General features: G+C 37.1%; 1 protein-coding gene across 1 annotated transcript in view; it reads left to right on the top strand.

Moving 5' to 3' along the window:
- Positions 1-8,828: 8,828 nt before the first annotated feature.
- Positions 8,829-19,618, top strand: part of PDE4D (phosphodiesterase 4D) — a 746,399-nt gene continuing 735,609 nt past the window's right edge. Inside the window, exon 1 of the mRNA XM_028119058.2 lies at positions 8,829-9,094. Within this exon, the coding sequence (XP_027974859.1) occupies positions 8,829-9,094 (266 nt within the window). The remainder of the gene's footprint in view (positions 9,095-19,618) is intronic.

Here is a 19,618-nt window from a genome sequence, read left to right as displayed (position 1 = left end):
TTTCATAGCCTCTGCTAAAGTTATGCTTTTACAAGGGGAAGAACACCAATTAAAGAGGGTGGACTTAACCTCAGCCTCAGCACAGGAGCATAACAATAACCGAGAGTCTGCAGGGGCTGGTACCAGGCAGCACCTGGACTGCTCCTGGTTCTGCTGAAAGCATTCTGTTTGACTGCAGTTCAGAAGAAGAAAATAAAAGCATACCAGAAGCCTGGGAAGGTTCATATTATCTATCAGCTATGTTCAAAGGGATGTTTGTAGTAAGCACAGGTAAGGGTTCTGTGAATAACCGTCTCTGGACATGCTGGAAGATGCAGGTGGATTCAGAGCCAACCAAGTTGGCTCTCCTAAAGCACATTAGCATATTAAAGGACTAAGAGATCTTACTATAAGGAAACCTGTTTAACTGTATTCAGTGCTGCCCCATTTTTTTATTCACAAAATGCTTTTTTCCCCCCATTCAGTGCTCATTAAATTTGTGCAAAACTAGTATCTGGTGGGACAACTTTATGAAAAATGAGTGCAGAAGTTTTTCTTTTATTCAGTGGTAAGTTAGGTCCTGAAATGTTAGAGAATCTGACTTACTAACACTTAATATGTATACGTAGCTCTGTAGTTTCATTATTTTAGAAGTAAAACAATGCTTTGATTCCAAATATTAAATTAACTTAGGCATTGCTCTCCCACTCTGTCTCTCAAGCTGTGACTCAGATGTCAGAATAAATTTTGTTACCTAGTTGGGGAAGGAATTTTCCCAAGTTTAGGGCCATAAAAGCATTAGTCAGGCACCTTGTTGGAGCGGTCCCCTTTTGTTTTCTTAAACATTGAATGTATCTTTTCTGTTTCTCTTTTTAAAACACCGGGAAACATACTATTAGTATGTGCAAATGGTGGAGACCATATTGCCTTGGGATGCACTTGGGATAACAATTTTTCTTAAATGGCAGCTAACACTTGCAATCAAAGACAGTATCTGGTTTTTCTTCTTTTTTTAAAGTTATAAAACCCTAGGAAAGTTATAGGACTTTTAACCAGAAAACAGAGTTCCAGAGAAACTGAATGAACTTATTCAAGGTGACTTAGCTAGTTAATTACAAAATTGGGAATAAAACTGCAGTTTTTGTAACGCCTTTTGTAAAACATCCCACATAAATGACTAGGTTGGAGAAGGTTAGATATGAAAAGTATCACCCTAAAAATACGATTGGCTTATGAGGAGTCATTGTCTAAATATGTTAAGCTTTAGAAAGTAAATTGCGAGCTACAATTATAAACCCCGGAATTATGGACGCTTTCAGTGAAATGTACTATTTTGTCTCATAAAAACCATATCCAAAAAACAAAATGACTGAAACAGATGTTATGTGTCAGGGTTAGAAGGAGGCTCTCCAGTCATATTATGCTAATTTGAAGAAGAATAAAAATCCTTATCCTGGGGCCAGTGGGGGAGGGGTACAGAAACTACAAAAGAGATGAGGAAATGTGCTCCTTGGTGTCCAAGTTTTGAATAGACTACTACTGTATGGTATTACTCTGAACTTGGGATATATGTTGGATTTTGTTCACTAACATGTCTGTTATGTGCACGAAAAGAGCAGAAGACTCGGAAGGTGTACCCAAGTTATTTTGTGCATTCACCGTCCCTTTTTTCTAATACAATGAACAGTTTTGAGGAGTTTGAGATCTTTTGCTTATGAAGAAATTTCTGTCAAAGCCTCAAAAATACTATTGCTGTTGGCATTGGTTAGTTTCTTGGAAACATTTCACTTCAAAAACTGTTGAAACAGATATTTTGTAGTAGATTAGATTTGCACATGTCAAGTTATATGAACTAATTTTGCTAAGAGTAGCTTTATTAATTTGGTTGACTTTTATTTTTTAAATGCAAAGGTAGTATAGTGCAGTGGTTTACAAGCATAGTCTCTGGACTAGGATTGTCTGGTTTAACATCTCAACTCTGTTACCTACCGAGTGTGGATATGACCTTAAGGAAGTAGTTTAACTTCCATGCCAGAGTTTTCTCACCTTTAAAATGAGGTTAATAGTACCTACCTCATTGGAATGATTGTGGTGGCCAAATTAGGTCATGATGCAAAGGGCTTATGCTTAGGGCATATGTGTTCTCTACTTAGAGCTAGTGACTTTTTTCAGTTATTCAGTATGCTGAGGGATGGTTTACTACAGAGATAATGGACTATAGGGGATTTTTTTGTCAGCAAGTTGAAGGCAAAATGCTGGACTCTTCTGCCCACTGAAAGAAGACCCAGAAATACAGAATCTTACAATGTGTTAAAATTTTAGTGGCCATCAAAACCACGGCCTTTACTGAAGTTTGGCTAATATTTAAAGAGGGTATTCTAGTATATCATTTTAGCATACTAACTAAGAGTAATTCTGTTCCAGAATTGGAAGCTTTTATAAGTGAATTAATCAGGAGGAAAGGAAAGTGTTACCTAAATTGTAGTGCAACTATTTTGTCAGAAATAAAATAAATGTTGTGCTAATGTTGCTAGTATAAGTTGTGCCCTATAAAATAATTTTTCTTTTAAATGAAATACTGACTTACTATTTCAATAGCAGGATCTCTAACACTTAGTTTTAATTTAGCGGAATAAAAAACTACACTTAACTGCTTTAATCTAGAAAAAAACATTTAATCTTTTTATTAAATTGAGCTGGGAACCTCACGTTGTATGCTCAAAGTATAGCTCTAATATAAATCAAGACAAATAAGTTTCTTGTGTTCAGTGAACCATAGATGCTTTTTTTCTTTTACATTAACAGCCTTTTGATGATTAATTAGGTGAACCATACTTAAACAGATGGAAAATATAATTGATTAGGTTAAAAAATGTCCAGTCTATTTTTGACTTCCCTATTGGCTTGAATGCTCATAGTCAGTGAACAAATCCTTCCAAACATTGGGTCATTAACCCCTTTCTTTCCATTTCTACACAAATTTATATTGAAATGGAACTATTAAGCAGCCTTTACAATTCCTCCAAATCATAGTACACACTGCCACCAAATTAATCTTATTTAAATATCTCTATTATTTACTTATATCCCAAGTAAATTTTACTAATTTTTCCATAGGAAAGAGTCTAAAAATCCAACATCTCTTTCCTTTCCATGATAATCTACTCCTCCAGACTGTCTTATAATTATTCTTCCACATGTACCTTCTTTCAAGGCCAAATTCAACTCCTGCTGCTTCTTCAAGTTACATGGTCAAGATACATATATTATTAGTTACTCCTCAATCCTTGAGGCACTGATTTTTTTTTCTATTATTAATTTGATATCCTTTATCTCCTTTGTTGGAGGGGTTGTGTGTATCTCCTATTTTCAAGTAGGTATTTTACTATTTTTAATCTCTGCCAACCAGCCCAGTATCTGATCAAAATTTAGTGATGATGATCATTTCAAAAGCCCTGATCCACAATGTCCAGATGTGCTTTTCAGTGTAGGGATGATATAATTTTATTGTCAGAGTTTATAATGATATAAATTCTAAATGAAAAATAATCACAATGAAAATTTAAAATGAAATAAATTTAGAATATATTCTTTTGCAAACTGGAAAACTACCACGGAGTTTAATAAAAACGCCTTTGTATCAAAGGAGTACAGACATATAGATGAAAAAACACTCAGGAATTCCACCTCAAGCTGCCCTTACTAGAATACCGTGCCTTTGTTAGAATTTCATGACTTGGCTGGCTTCACAGGTTGCCATGGCGTATGTCCTGAGTGGATCCAAGGGCAAAAGTTAGTGTTAACTAGACCAAGAGCTCAGGGCACTCAGATCTCTACTATTTTTTCAATAAAAAGATCCATCATAGATTTTAAATACTGGATCAACTTTCTTTTTGGGGGTGATTTAGTGTAGAGTTGAAATAGGAGGCCCTGGTACTTCATAGACAATGAAATCTTGGTTCTGCCCTGTTGAACTATATGACTGTGGGCAAGTTATCTTTTTTAAAGATTATTTATTTGAGAGACAGAATGTGTGAGCAGGGGGAAGGGCAGATGGAGAGAGTGAGGGAGAGAAGCAGACTCCCTGCTGAGTGGGGAGCCTGACATGGGGCCTGATCTCAGGACCCTGAAATCACGACACTGAGATCATGACCTGAGCTGAAGTCAAGAGTTGGACACCTAACCGACTGAGCCACCCACAGGCCCCAATTTTGGGCAAGTTATTTAACCTCCTTATGCCCTCATCAGTAAAATAGTGGCAATGAAATAATACCCTAAGAGTTATTGCAAGAATTAAATGAAATACAACACAAAATGCCTGGCAGAGAGTTGTTATCTTCTGAGTATAAATTTCTGTCAGTTTCTTGTATCAGCTAGTGGCAGGTGACATTTATTGGGTGTTTACTGTATACCAAGCATTCTTCTAAGCTCTCTATATCATGGGTATTAACATATTTAATTTTTGCAGCATTCTTATGCAATAGCTATTATTATCATTCAGTTTCACAGTTGAGGGACTGATCCACACACAAAGTAACATAGTAAGTATATAGCTGGAGTTCAAAACAAGCTTTTGGGTTCCAAACACACTCTTCTTAACTACTAGACAATATAACCTTTCCCAGTATCAGATCATTTCCACAGACTATATCCTATGGGCAGGTTAAAAAGCAGTGAGTTTTAACAAACTGTTTACCTAATTAAAACACAGTTGGCAGAAGCAGCATACAATGCATTCTATAGTCAATTTGTATATCCTTTTGAATTAGCTGCACCATTGCTCCCTTTCAATTGTGGGAAATTCAGCCTTGCTTGTATCTTACCTAGACAAGGGTGCATTTTTCAACCCTTGTTCCAGAACTTGTGCAAATTTTATTTCATATTTGTTTGTTGCCTGTGAATAATTAATTAGATAAATATGACCAAGGATTCTGAATAATCTAAAAAAACAAATTTAGAAAATCCACAAAAAGGTATTTAGGAAAACCTTTATGAAATTAAGAGATATTATCTGCTGTTCTAGGTGTGGGCGACTTTATCAAAACATTTCGTCCACTTTTACATTTCCACTTGTTAAAACGAAAGGCCTTTTTTGGCTGTCATTTGCAGTACTGTGCTTTTCAGAAGAGTTTCTGGCAACTAATTTTAAAGAGATTTTGTTAAAAAGGAAAAAAAAAAGGCAAGCTGTGTCGTATTCCTGTTGGAAGAGTTCCCCTGACCCTCTGCATTATTATAAAGAAAATTGCCAGTTTATCCAAACCTCGCCCACTTTTGGTCATCTTCAGAACTTTACAATTTGTATTTCTTAAGGCAGTGATTTTCAAGCATGATTTTGAAATGCTGTGGGGTTTTCCAAGTTATTTAAAGGGAGGATAGCAAAGAATTCTCAAAACAAAATTAATTTTATTTTCAAAAAGCAGCATGAGTGCCATATATCATTTGGGGGATTCGGGAAGGTAATTGTAGATGTTAGGATATTGACCAATAATGAGAGGAACCTGTAGAAAGGCAGCCAATTCTGCATCTACAGTGGAATCCTTTAACAAGCACCAAAGCAATGGGAAATTTGTAGAATGCCTTTGTTCAGTTTTAGAACATGTTTATCCACAACCCTCAATGAATTTTCAATAGAATATTACTATATCTTCCATTTTAGCTTAGTTATTCTCAACAGAGTGCCTAATCTCTGAGCATCCATGTGACATAGCACTTATGAGATCACTAGCTTGTAAATATTTTACTCTTAAATGGAAGGTCACTGAAAGCAAGAACTAGAACCTAGAATATCCTGAACTCAATGAGTTTCCATTTTATGGCCCATAGTGTTCTTAGTCATATTGATTTCTTTATTTGGTCACTGAGAATCACTTTTCTCTACTTAAAACCAGACATTAAGTATCTTCAGCTTCCCGGCTTTCATCTAGGTCCTTGGGCTATACTTTTGTTTGTGTGTTTGTTTTTTTGTTTTTTTTTTTTTGTAGTCACATTTCTTTTTTATTGTTATGTTAATCACCATACATTACATCATTAGTTTTTGATGTAGTGTTCCATGATTCATTGTTTGTGCATAAAACCCAGTGCTCCACACTTGGGCTATACTTTGACATGTGAATTGTTTGCAGTTAATTTACAAGATAATAAATGCCCAGACAACGTGGACAGCATCTAGCTAATCTTTAAATATTCTAGAGCACTTCATATAGTGCCTAGCACAAAATAAATGCTCACAGATGTTTGCTGAATAGAACTGTCTTTAGATAGTGGGAAATTTTTCTAATATTTTGAGGGTGGGGCATGTCAATTTGCTACCTGTTGTTTTGTCCCCCCCCACTTTATCCTGTTATCTGATTTTTTTTTTTTTTTTTATTTCTACAAACCTGAATAGGTTTTACATCTACTGACTACTGGGCTTTATATTTTTTTTTCCAAACTTGCCTATTTCTTCTTTATTGCATTTGCACATTCTAGTTCCTTATCCTGGAAAGCACTTCTTTTTCACCTTCCTTTCCACTAATTTTTGATCCTCCCTATCTTCAAGCTTTATCCACCTCAGCATTCCCTCATCAGTTATGCATACCTTTTTCATTGTATTTTTCTGCACTTGATAATTATCACTAGGTGTTCTGGTGTCTTCTGAGTATTGTCCAGTCTTTTCCATTAACTTACGAGTTCTTTGAGGGCAAGCATTGCATACATGTTTTGCACAACTCCTCATACAATTAGTCCTTCAGCCCACTTTATAGAAATTGTTTACTCGTTTAGTGATTATATATATATTTATATATAGTGCTAAAAGGTATGAAGAAATGGATATCTTTAGCTTGTTTAAACTAAGGGAGTTTGTATGGTGACTAACATAACATAATAAAAAAAAGACATGTTAAAAAAAATAAGTAAGCTAAGGGAGCTTGCCACTTAATGTTTAGCAGTGACAAAACCTTCTGTACTGGTGAAAATTCTTTAAGAACGATCACCACAGCGTGATTTTTAACAATTTGAGTATTTGTAGAACAGATTTTCTGATTAAGTCATGGAACGTATGGATTAAATTGTTATAGTTATACCAGGTGGTGACCCCGTGCTCCTGTAAACAATCTCAGTGTATCCTTTTCTGTAACATTTTAAAGACAAAGAATTTAAATTTCAGGTGGAATAACTAGGGAGGGAGGGAGGGAAGCGGGAGAAACTTTAAAAACTGATCTAAGGGTGCCTGGGTGGCTCAGATGGTTAAGCGTCTGCCTTCGGCTCCGGTCATGGTTCCAGGGTCCTGGGATCGAGTCCCGCATCAGGCTCCTTGCTTGGCAGGGAGTCAGCTTCTCCCTCTCCCTCTGTCTCTCCCCCTAAATAAAATCTTAAAAAAAAAAATAAAATAAAAATAAATAAATAATAAAACAATAAAAATAAAAACTGACCTAAGAGTAATCATAGAAACCAAAAAACAAACAAAAAAGCCCCCAAATGAATCAGACTATTCTGTTTTCCATTTTATCTGGATGTATTTCTTAATTCCTTCTTAAATCATTGTATTTTTAAAATATGAAAAAAATATTCTTAGTTCCTGAGAAAAGTGATTTGATTTCCATCCTGAACTCTCTGTAGCATCCCTAGACTGCTGGGGACATCTCTATGCAAAGGTTTGGGCTCCCTTACGATCCACTTTTAATGTTTGCATTTCCAATGTCCATACAATGAGATTTAACAGGCTTTATTATCACTTGCTTACTTACTTAAATGGTAACATTTTAAATTTATTTCCAGTAGTAAATTAAATAGGCAAGAAATAATTTATTTTAAATTTTAAACCTCCTTTGCGTGTGTTGAAGCTATGTTAATCACAAACGAAAATCTTACATCAAAAGAAAAATAAATAACTATGAAAAGCTAGATTTATTTTATTCTTTTATAGTTGACTACATAAAGTTTTGTATACCATAACTGAAACTTTAAAATCATTTTTAACTACTCTTAGGAAAACAGCCTGTCCCTCTGGAAGGTCGTCAAAGAGATAACAAATACCATTCTGGGATGTAAATACTGTTGTTCCATGCTTTGAAAGGGCCATAATTAGCAAGGTTGTACAACACAGCAACGACCTGTAATGTGTCCCATGTGTGGTGTTTTGAAACATTTTGTTTTAGTTTCTAACTAGAGGAAAAAAGAGTCCATTTTATTCCCTTGAGATTTGTCTATAAGGTGCATCAGATTGAATTTAGCAAACAGGGAAGTATTCGTCCTTATCTAGCTAGTGCTTGTTTATTCTTCCCTTATAAAAAGCAAAGGACTAGCAATTTTCTTTTATGAACGTGGACTAAAGGCAGATAAATAACCCTTGCGGGGAGAGGAAGGTCAAGTTCAAAGTTTTTCTTTCCTTTGGATTCAGGAATAAGCAAATGGAAAGACTAGCCAAACAACCAGGCAGCAGGCATCTGATGGTTAAGCCCTCCCCCCAGGACTTTTATGTACATAAGCCCAAGTCACTGGAGCAGCTGCGGCGCATTAGTTCCAATAGTTTAACAGGCTGCTTTGTGGCGCTGACAAAGCCGTGCTAACGCAGTGGCTTCCCTCCATATTCCCCTGCCCTGCGAGCTCGGCAGTGATCTTTGGCAGGGGATCAGCCCAGGAGAGGTGACGTTTAACAGGCTTCCGCGGAGGAGTGCGCTCTTCTCGTCTACACCCGGCCCCATCTCCACGGAGAGACTGGGGCAGGCGACCGAATGAACTAACAGCCCCTGGATCCGACCTGCTTCTCTGGACATTTCCCCGGACTCTGGGAGAAGCAGCCACTGGAAAGAGGCCAGGGAACCACGTTGCCCTGGATTGTTGCCAACTGTACAAAGTTGACCCGGAAAATGGCTCAGCAGACGACAAGCCCGGACACCTTAACAGTACCCGAAGTGGATAATCCGCATTGTCCAAACCCCTGGCTGAATGAGGATCTTGTGAAATCCTTGCGGGAAAACCTGTTGCAGCAGGAGAAGTCCAAGCCAGCAAGGAAATCGGTTTCTCCCAAGCTCTCTCCAGTGATTTCTCCGAGAAATTCCCCCAGGCTCCTGCGGAGGATGCTTCTCAGCAGCAACATCCCTAAACAGCGGCGTTTCACGGTGGCACATACGTGGTAAGGTTTGAAAGGCTCGCGGAATTGGTGGCGGTTCCCCCTGGGTAATCAGTGCGCCTCCCGCCCTTTCACTTTTGGGGTGGGGAGGGAGGACTCTCATGATTCCTCACCTGTGATTTATGTGAAGTATTCTACCTTACCAACAAATCCCACAGATGTCCTAGTCAAAGCAGCAGTTCTTGAGACTGGGAATCCTTGAAGTGGGTGGTTCTCAAAGTTCAATTTCTATTGCAAGTTCCTACAAGAAAATTGGATTCCAGATGTCAAATAAGAATGCAGTTTTACTCCCATACCGATGTGGTGGCGTTTCTTTGATTTCCTAAGCTAATATCCCTGCCAGATCCTGCAACAACAACGGAAAGAAAGGACCAGAAAGGAGAGGAGGAAAATCATAGTTTACTCTCCTTTCTGCATAACTCCCAGTTGAGCGGAGATGTGTATAGAGAGTGTGTGCTTGTGTGTGTAATGGTGTGCCCCCTCAAACCCCTCCTTTGCTACTGACTTTAATGTATTTATAATCTCAAACATGTCTTTCCAATGGAAAGAAGAAAGGGTTTAGGAATTCTGTGCAGGAAATTTCCAGCTGCTACTTGGTAATATTGTTGTGTTCTTTGATTTTGGATTCTTTGTTTTGTCAATATTTTTATTTTCTTCATGAATATTGTTATCTTCTTTATAATGGGTGAGTTTTATGCATATTTTTCATAGTTTTTTAGATGATTCTTGATATTTTCCTGCTTTTATAAAAAGCAAATATTAAAATTTACTATTGTGTAAGCTTGTTACAGTGTTTTGCCTGAGAAGAGGCAGTTCCAAGCTATGATGGGGTGGGGGGGGTCATCTGTGATGCATACTTAGCTTATTTTGGGTAGTAGTAGGTTCTACACACTACCTGCACATTTTGGTAAAATGAACATTAACTATGATAAAGAAAACTGCTGTAATAAGAAATAATGAACCTGGTAGTTGAGAAACCGACTGGATGATTTTTATACATTTTTTCCATAGAAAACCAAAGATCATGCCAGGAATGGAAAACCAGACCAAACAAATAAATAAATAAAACAGAAACAAGACTTGTAGGAAAGAAACAACAAGAAGTAGAGTCAAAATCTAAACTAGCCACATGGCCATACAGTGGACCGTATTAATATCGTAGATGAAAATAGATGACAAAGGAAATACATATCCCACCCAAAGAAATATCTGGCCTCAGAATTTTAATTTCAGATAGCTAGATCTCTCACTGGAGAAGTGTTCTTATTTCCTCCAGGATTTTAACTAGATGGCATTTCTATGTTATTTAGACATAATCCTCGTAAGAGGGGTAAAAAAATGCATTATTCAAGCTTAAAAAAGAAATTATTGGGAAAAAGTGACTTTTCTCTAGTAAGGTATTGTTGAAAAAATTTGACAGAGGTAAGTAGTGAGTGAAAGACCTAGCTAAACACTGGGAGATGCTCTGAGGGAGAGGGATGGCTTGAGACCAGAACAGGAAAGCTGCTCATTTATTTTCCTCATGAATATTGTTATCTTCTTTATAATGGGTGAATTTGTTTTATGCATACTCATAAAGAATCAGGCCAGAGTAGGGTGCCAGAGCAGGAGCGCTGGCTCCGGTTCATGAAGAGTCAGGCCCAGAATTTTGGTATCCAATGTCTCTTTTGGTTGAGATACTTTTTTGAAATTATACTTCCTAAATTGTACCCATTGTTGAATGGGTAAGCCTCAGCTCGGTTGCTTGATTTCCAACTGAGTGAAGCAACCTAGAGTTCATCTGAAGGTTATCTGAACTATTTAGACATGTTGAGATGTAAGGAAGGCAGGAAATCTCATGAAAACAGGCTTTCTTCTGAAATTTCTGGCACTTCCTTTTCTGGTGCTGTTTGGGGAAACTCCAAGAGCATAATTTTCTGCCGATACTTTATTTTGATATATCGTGTCTCAGCCAGATCAGGGAGGCATCAAAAGAGCAATGGAAATGGAAAATAAAAATCATAATATCAATTCTCAGTAACTCAGAAGGATACATTATCTCTTGTGGAATAAAAGCATCCAGCGAGGGAGTTGGAAAGAGTACCTCACATCCTCCATGTCGGTTCAATGATCCCCAAGACTTTTGTAATATGATTTTTTTAACAAACATTGTTCTACCTGTGCTTTCATAACTTGGACTAAACACTATGCAGAATTAAAAAAAATTCCAAACTGTTCTGATGTATAGACATTTTTTGCTATCTAAACTGCTGCTACTACCACCACATTCAAATCCTCTCCTCCTCCTAAATTAGATGATCAGCCATTTAAATACATGCCTTATGTGTTCACCTGAGAATGTTGGTTACTGTGCCTGTTATTCCTGTCCTTCCAATATTTTTAAGTTTAATACCTACTGAGCTGAAAGTGTTTAATTTGTACATACTGATGACAAAAACTGAATATGAGCTATTCTTTGGTTTGAAATAATTTGCCCTCTAGTTGAAAAAATAAATCCTATTGGAAGGCATCTGTTCTGAGTAAGGTAATCATGTTGCTCTACAACATACTCTCCAAATCTCAGTGGATTGACACCCTAAATGGTTACGTCTGCTTCTGCTTCTCATGGCTACCTGTGCTACGCTGGGGTGTTTCAGGGACTTGGGATCCTACCACCTTGTAGTTCATTTGTCACTTTTTGTGACACATGATTTTTAAGGATACCAGGCTCAGTGGAATTGGGAAACTAATGTGGAAGATGGCATGTGTGAGTTTTTATGAGGCAGGCCTAGAAGTACACATACCACTTATACTGATATTCCTTGGTTAGAACTCAGCTCAATGGTCACATCTAACTGCAAAGGATGATGGGAAACCTATCTGAGCTGTGTCCAGGAATAAGGCTGGGTGAATAGCTAGCCCATCTAAATCACAGAACATTATGGCCACCTGGTTTACCCTTTATACCATAGTTGAATTCATGGAATAATATTTATGATGACCAGCCCTTTAACATCTTTGCACACTTCCTGGATGAGAATCATACAGAGAAATTCTATTTTTTGGCAAGTCTATTGATTGGGAAGTCCTTGCTAATATGCAGTTGAAGTCTTCTTCCCTGTAATTGTCATACTTGGGTCCAGGATCTGCTTTGAAAATCCCACAGCCTGGATCTCTCCTGTCTTCCTTAATGTCGCCCTTAAGGTAAGAGGCATGGAGTAACCTACGAGAGAGCCAAGACCTTGTTCAGTTATTCCTCATACACCCATTAATCAATATTTTCAGTGTTAACATGTTTTTTCTTTTTTTTTAAACTTTTTTATTTATTTATTCATGAGAGACAGAGAGAGAGAGAGAGAGAGAGGCAGAGGGAGAAGCAGGCTCCCAAGGAGCAGGGAGCCCGATGCAGGACTCGATCCCAGGATCCTGGGATCATGACCTGAGCCGAAGGCAGACGCTTAACCATCTGAGCCACCCAGGCGCCCTGTTTATTTTTCTTAAACAAATTCTTTTCTTTTCTTAGCTAAGCATCCTAAACCTTTATGTGCTGTATTTACCAGGTTGATTGTGGTTATTCTTACCCAAAATTCGTTTGGATTTTCACGACCCATTTCAAGAGTATCATACTGTTGACACAATACTTCAGGTGCTGTGTGACTTGTACAGAGAGCATCTAAGCAGAAGCCAGATTACCTGAGTTTAAATTCTGACTTCCCATTTACGAGTTGCGTGATTTTGGACAAATTACTTGTCCTATACCTCAATTTCCCTATTATCCGATTTTCTGGGAATAGTAATAGTATCTATTATGTGTTGTGGTTTTATTAAGTATGGTCATGTGTAGATTACAGTGTATTGTATAGGGATAGACACTGAATGAATGTCATTGTAAGCAAATATTTTCCTTATGTGCAATATATCCATTATTCCAACCTTGGTCGGCCTAGATCTTTAGGATCACGTGATGATTATCCTGTTAATTGTGAATGGATTGGGCTAAAGAGAAAATATACAAAGAGACCAAGAGTTTGCGAGAATGATAGGTATATGTCAGTTTCTTGACTATGGAAAAGGAAGAGGCAGAAAGGGGAGATATTACTGAGGAGGAACCATAGAACTTGATGCCTCTCCCCTTCTTACTCCCATTCCGCATGTCATTCAAATCTCTCAGTTCCTGAGAGCTTCCTCCTGTTCCCCCCAAATGGAAATCATCTGCTGCTTCTTCATAATCTATAGCACATTTTACTTCTGCTGTTCCTTCAGTGATTATTCATAATAATTACATCACTAGCTAATGTTTATTGAACAGTGTTTTTTTGTTTTGTTTTTTGGGTTTTGGGGTTTTGTTTTTTTTTTTGGTTTGGTACTGTGTTAAACTAGAACCCTCTGTGTCTGTGATTTTTACCACTCTGTTTTATCATTTTTACTTAATATCTAGTACCTTGTAGTCTAGTGGTTATAGACAGGACTCTGCTTTCATCTGAGTAGGAGAATCCCTCTGATGTTAGCAGGAACTCCAAAGTCAGTGTGATCTCTGGTGAGAAAAACATAATTTCCAATGTAAGTTTATTTCAGGAAAATCAAATAGGAAAATCTTTATGCTTTTCAGGTTTTCTTTTTAATTTACACTGTGAATGAAGGAAAGTGTTCTAGAGGGTATATACGTAAGATTAGGGATTAAGGTTTCTCCGGGTAAGTTGGTATCTTAGGTAATAGTCATCATATGCCTTACCTTTATAATTTCTGTGTATACATGTGTGTTTTTAATTACAACATTCAAAGGTAGAAGAATCAGTAACATCCTTAAACAACAAAATAATTTCTTTAGGTGTATTTTTGAAAGGCATCTTGCAGGAGACTTTTAGGAAATCTTAAAGATTTTAGGGAGCTAGATAAGTGCTTTTGACCATATTTTTGATTTATTATAGATTTCTCTTTACCCAGCATTGGCATTAGATACAAAATTGTTCATGTTTAAAAGTAAACATTTGCTTTCTTGAGTCATAATTTGTTCAGCAACTGTACTTGTTTATATGGTTGTTAAGAGAGAAATATGCTATAAATTTTCTTCAAGTTACAGAAGGGAGAAGAAACCCTTTACTATCTATAAAGGAGAAATCCAGCCATTTAGAGGGTTTGTAGCACACCACACACACACACACACACACACACACACACACACACACACACACACACACACACGAGTAGGTTTTCAAAGCCAGTATTAGTGATTCTATTTGAGAACTCTCTCCCTTGTTCTGGTTCTCCTATATTTGCCCTATGTAACTTTAGGGTTATCTTTTCTCTGTCCTTTATGGTACAGGCACATGAAGACAGGCCTTGCTGGTGTTCTCTGAGGAGCTGAGAACCCAGAGGTAAGCTGTGGGTAGAGTGTGATATCAGGAGGTGGGAAGGAACTTTCTGGGGAAATTATCTGGGGAGCACAACAGGAAGTACTGCAGGCATGTTGGGGGGGTCAGTTGGCTGAGTCTTTAGCTGTGTCCTTGGTGTAACTGGTTGTGTGTCTTCAGCGGAAATCTTGGGGGCCATGCGAGTTCAGCATGTCTGTAGCTTTTAAAAGGTTAATTAGCCTTTCCTACAAATCAGAAGAGCCCAGGAAGACATTCCTCTTGAAGAACTTGCCAATTGGCTTGCAATATTTAAGAAATTACAAAGAAAAAAACTTGACAAATGGTTGCTGAGGAAAAATGAAGAAAACACCGAAATGACCTGGCAGTTTATTACACATATGTGCTTTCTGTGACCTTTGACATTTATATTAAAGAAAGAGAAAACACATGAAGCATGTCTACACCAGCCGAAGCCATTGCTACTCATGGTAAAAATACCTTTAAGCAAAAACAATCTTTTCTGTAAACTTGGCAGAAGTGTTGAGAAGAAAAGAATTGAATCTCAGCGTTCATTAAAGTTATTTTTAAATCATGGTTTTAATTTTCAGTTACTCTTTGTATACATATCCTTATAAATAACAAGTTCCTGTGAGGTTAGGTAATTAAATGAGCTTCGGCACTTTTTATGTTTTACTTCGACAGGAAACTACTAAAATTATTCTTCAAGTAGCAGTTTCAGGAAGAAGTTTTATTATCACAAGTGTAGCAAAATTATGTCATTGTTTTTAATGGATTTGCTTTTGAAAAAAATCATGTTTTTAAAACTGTGATCACTTTAGTAGAGTTGAAGCCCTATATCTCTAGTTCCACTGGCCACTTATATTTGACCTTAGTTACTCAAACTTTTTCAATTGTAGAGTCTCTGTTCATAAGTCATATGGTCATAAAGGCATTTGATATTTACAAGTAAAAAATTGACTAATTAAATTTACAAAGTGATAACAAACTACAGTACATTTAAGATAAGTAATTAAAAACAAGTTCCAACTTGGTGTTGTGAGTGAGGTAGATGCCACATGAGTGAAAAGAGGGACAGAATTCTTTAATTCTGTGACTCATAAAAAGGCTGCAGGGCTTTCAGAATGAAAGTTATCAAGGGTATTCACTCTAGGACACAATCCAGAAGCCATGATTTTAGGTAGGAAATATGGAAATCTACAGATAATAATAAAAATTCTAATTAAGATTTTTCTTCTATTGCATCTTCAATTATATACCATTTCAACATATCAGTCTCTTCTGCTATATATATAAAATAGAAAAAATCATTTTATCTTCAATGTCAAGGGCATAAGTGCTCTCTGTTTCACGTGAAGTACTTATTCTCAAAATGAAATCTTCAGTTGATACGAGAAGAATCCTCCAATTTCATTTTGGCATAAAAACGTTAGGTTCGGGGGCGCCTGGGTGGCTCAGATGGTTAAGCGTCTGCCTTCTGCTCAGGTCATGATCCCAGGGTCCTGGGATCGAGTCCCGCATCGGGCTCCCTGCTCCTTGGGAGCCTGCTTTTCCCTCTGCCTCTCTCTCTCTCTCTCTCTCTCTCTCTCTGCCTCTCATGAATAAATAAATAAAATCTTAAAAAAAAAAAACTTTAGGTTCGGGGTGCCTGGGTGACTCAGTCATTAAGTGTCTGCCTTCGGCTCAGGTCATGATCCCGGGGTCCTGGGATCGAGCCCCGCATCGGGCTCCCTGCTGCGCGGGAAGCCTGCTTCTCCCTCTCCCGCTCCCCCTGCTTGTGTTCCCGCTCTCGCTGTGTCTCTCTCTGTCAAATAAATAAATAAAATCTTTAAAAAAACAAAAAAAAAAGCCTTTACGTTCATAACATAGCTTATAATCTTAGGTTTATTATAACATAGCATTTAATTTCGCTCCAGCTGTGTGTCAGGTACTTTATGTACATTGACCCTTCAAAACAAACAAGTATTGAATTTAAGTATCATTAGCTGTATTTTCCATGTGCAGATGCTGGGGCCCACAAAAATTGTTGTATAATCAAGATCATGTAGATCTGCAGCCATGAAGTGAGTTGAGTTCAGACTTGAACCCAGGTCTGCCGAACTTTTATCCTGTGTTCTTTCGGCAAAGCTCCCTTTGAGTTAAGAGTCACAGTCACATTTATGACTCTACCTTGAATGTATATCAAAGCGAAAACCATGAATGTTCAGTGATTTTGCAGAATGGTGGTGAAGTTAACAGAGGGGCAGGGGCAGAATTCGTTCTTTGTATGGAATCTCAGTTTGTTTACACATGTGGCTTGTAGGAATGTAGATGTCCTTTTGGTGATGAAAGTGTATGTATGTAGAGGAGAAATACATGTCTTTGTTGAAGGAGGGCTTCAGAGTCAGCAGAGAGCATTCTGATTTAGAGTAGTTTTTAAAATAAGACTGGCATAAAAACAAAACCAATCAGAATAATTTTATTTTCACTGATGCAGAGGAAAAGGCAGGGAAGGCTTGGGCTCTAAAGAGAAAGATCAAGTCAAAAATCTATTACTGTTTAGTTCCACAAGAGCCAGCTGGAAATGATGGTCTGCAGGCTCAAGTCACTAAGCAACAGAGCAGCAAACTGCTTGGTAACCAGAGCTGGCCTGACTCACAGGCTGGCTGTGAACGACCGGATAGCCGGATAGGAGGACCAAAGCCCATCTTACCTCAAAACAGTCTCCTCCTGTTCATCTGCCAGCCTGCATGCCATATCCCTCCGTTATGGGCTCGTCTCCTTGACCTAACAAGATACCTGCTTTTAGAATGGAACTCTCTCTGGGGCCAGAAATAAATGTTGTCTTTCCTCTTTCAAGTGACATTTCTGAGATCGTCATCTTCGGGTTAGGATATCATTTGAAAATGTAAGGTTTAATGAAAGAAAAGAAGTGAAAACATTGGGATTAGTGGCCTGACTTTGAGTTTTTGTGAGCCAATGTGTACGCGGCCAAATTGCCTGATTTCATTTGGTGATACCTGCCCTTGAACTCTGAGAGCACAGTGTGTTGCGATTTGTTTGGCATTTTATATCTTTTGCTCTCTTCTATTTCATGGGTGCGATTTGCCTGTATAGCTGAACTATTAGTTCCTAAAATGTAGCAATCTCTGTATCCATATGAAGTGCTAAGTGCCATCTGTATAATATGCATTTAGTAAATATTTATTGTTTAATTGAGAAACATACCTTTCATTACTGTGCAATATCAGACCATTGCTTTTGCTAAACAGCTGGGGAGATCCATACTCTTCCAGCCTAAAAGTCCTGGTAATGTGGTGTTTCAGTGCCCTAGTGGAAAGAAATTTCAAACTCAATGATTAACCATTTATATGGACTTTGTCACCATGACTGTGCATATGTGTGTGTGTATTCTGGGTTTTGCACACAACTAGACTGGTATAATTTAACCTTACCATATATGTTTGAATTAGTACGTGAGGGTGTCACAAATTTGTCAAATATATGCATTTTAACAATATTTAGTTTACACTTTGAAAGTAAATTATGCCTGTTGTATTTCTAAAGAAAATAAACATATATTTATGATTCATAGGAAATTATTGAATAACTTGTAAAGCTCTAATGACTATTCTTTATTAGAATTCATAGTGGTTAAATTATACACCAAGACCTAAGCTTATAAAGGAGATGTCAAGATTTTGAGGAGAAATTTGAAAAAAAAAGAAAAAAGAAAAACACCTTTTATAGTTCCTTTTTTAGGATGACAATTTGGAGAAACTTTGAACTGTCAGAAACTAAGCATCACTTCTCCAAAGTAGATCTTCAGAATAACTAAAATTGAATAATAGAAAACCTTTTTGAATATATTTAGCATAGAAATGTTACTTTAATGTAAATATTTTCTCTATAGTTCAATCTATATTTATTTTTACATTGCAGTAGTTTCAAACCAACCAATTTCCTTTCCATTACCCTTATGAGATAGTCCTCTGATCAAATTAGCTATTATTAAAATAAAGTGGTTTCCTCTGTATATTATTATTAATAGGTTATGGTTTTTTTTTCATTTTCTTATAGGACTGATTTCATATTTACAGTCATATATGGTGAGTGTGTACTGTTGGTCTTTGGAAGTAAGCAACTTTCTGATTAATAAGGATACTTGGGATTATCATTTCTGCTTGTTTATCTTCTTTAGGTTTATAGTATTTGTTTTCGTTGCTTCATTCTGTGCAGCGTGATTTTTTTTTTATGACTGTTTGAGTGAGTGCCAAAGAGGACAGCATATGTATTTATGGGTAGTAATAACTAAACCATGTATGAATTGGAGGCTGATGATGCACAAGGTGGAATGATGTGGCTCTCTTCTGAATAGAACCTGGCTTCCTTTAATAAAATCCTCTTATAACAATAGCATCATTAATAATGTGATCATTCCTGTATCACCTTCCCAGTTTAAGGTCCATCTGTGAATAATTTGCACTGTTTTATATTTAATTTTTTTAAGTGGATTTACATTTTTATTTAAAGGTCTATATGTTTAAAAAAGAAGCTTTATAACATTACTGTAAATTGGAAACCTGTGTCATTTATCATACATTAGAAGATCACTGAAACAAATGCAATTAAGAAAGACTACAAAGATTCAAGTGTAACTTGATTCTATGACCTGCTAGAGGTTTTGAGCCTGAAGTCTGCTCTCTGTTTAAAATGGTAGTTAGCAAGTAATACAGAGATGTGAAGGCCCAGTTAAGACTTTCTCCTTAAGATAGAAAGAATGACTGAAAGAGATTTGGAAAGGAAATAACTTTCTCATTATTTAATTCACCACTTAAAAATTCACTAAACCACAGCACCTATGCCTAAAATTATCTTGGTGCAATATCAGACCTTATAATACACCATCCCCATGATACCTGAACCACTGATACTTCCGCTGTTGGAAGAAGGACATTGGTTCTTACAGACTCTTCAGATCTGAATCCCTTAGTTGAAAGTAAACACATTGAATTTGGGCTGTGTGATTCCAATTCCTAAGCAGAACGTGAGGTGTTGGTATCCTGCTTTACCACTGCCCTATACTTCCTACCTACCTGGTAGCTACCCAGATGTAAAGAAGCATAGAACTGTTCTATGAAAAATACGTACCTCCTAATGGTAGCTTTCAAGCCAAAGAGCACAAACATGGACATTTTAA

Source organism: Eumetopias jubatus, unplaced genomic scaffold (assembly GCF_037043125.1).
Source record: "Eumetopias jubatus isolate StellerSeaLion01/CBP00866 unplaced genomic scaffold, mEumJub1_p1.0 scaffold_5, whole genome shotgun sequence".
NCBI lineage: Eukaryota > Metazoa > Chordata > Mammalia > Carnivora > Otariidae > Eumetopias > Eumetopias jubatus.
This window is presented reverse-complemented; position numbering and strand designations above follow the sequence as displayed.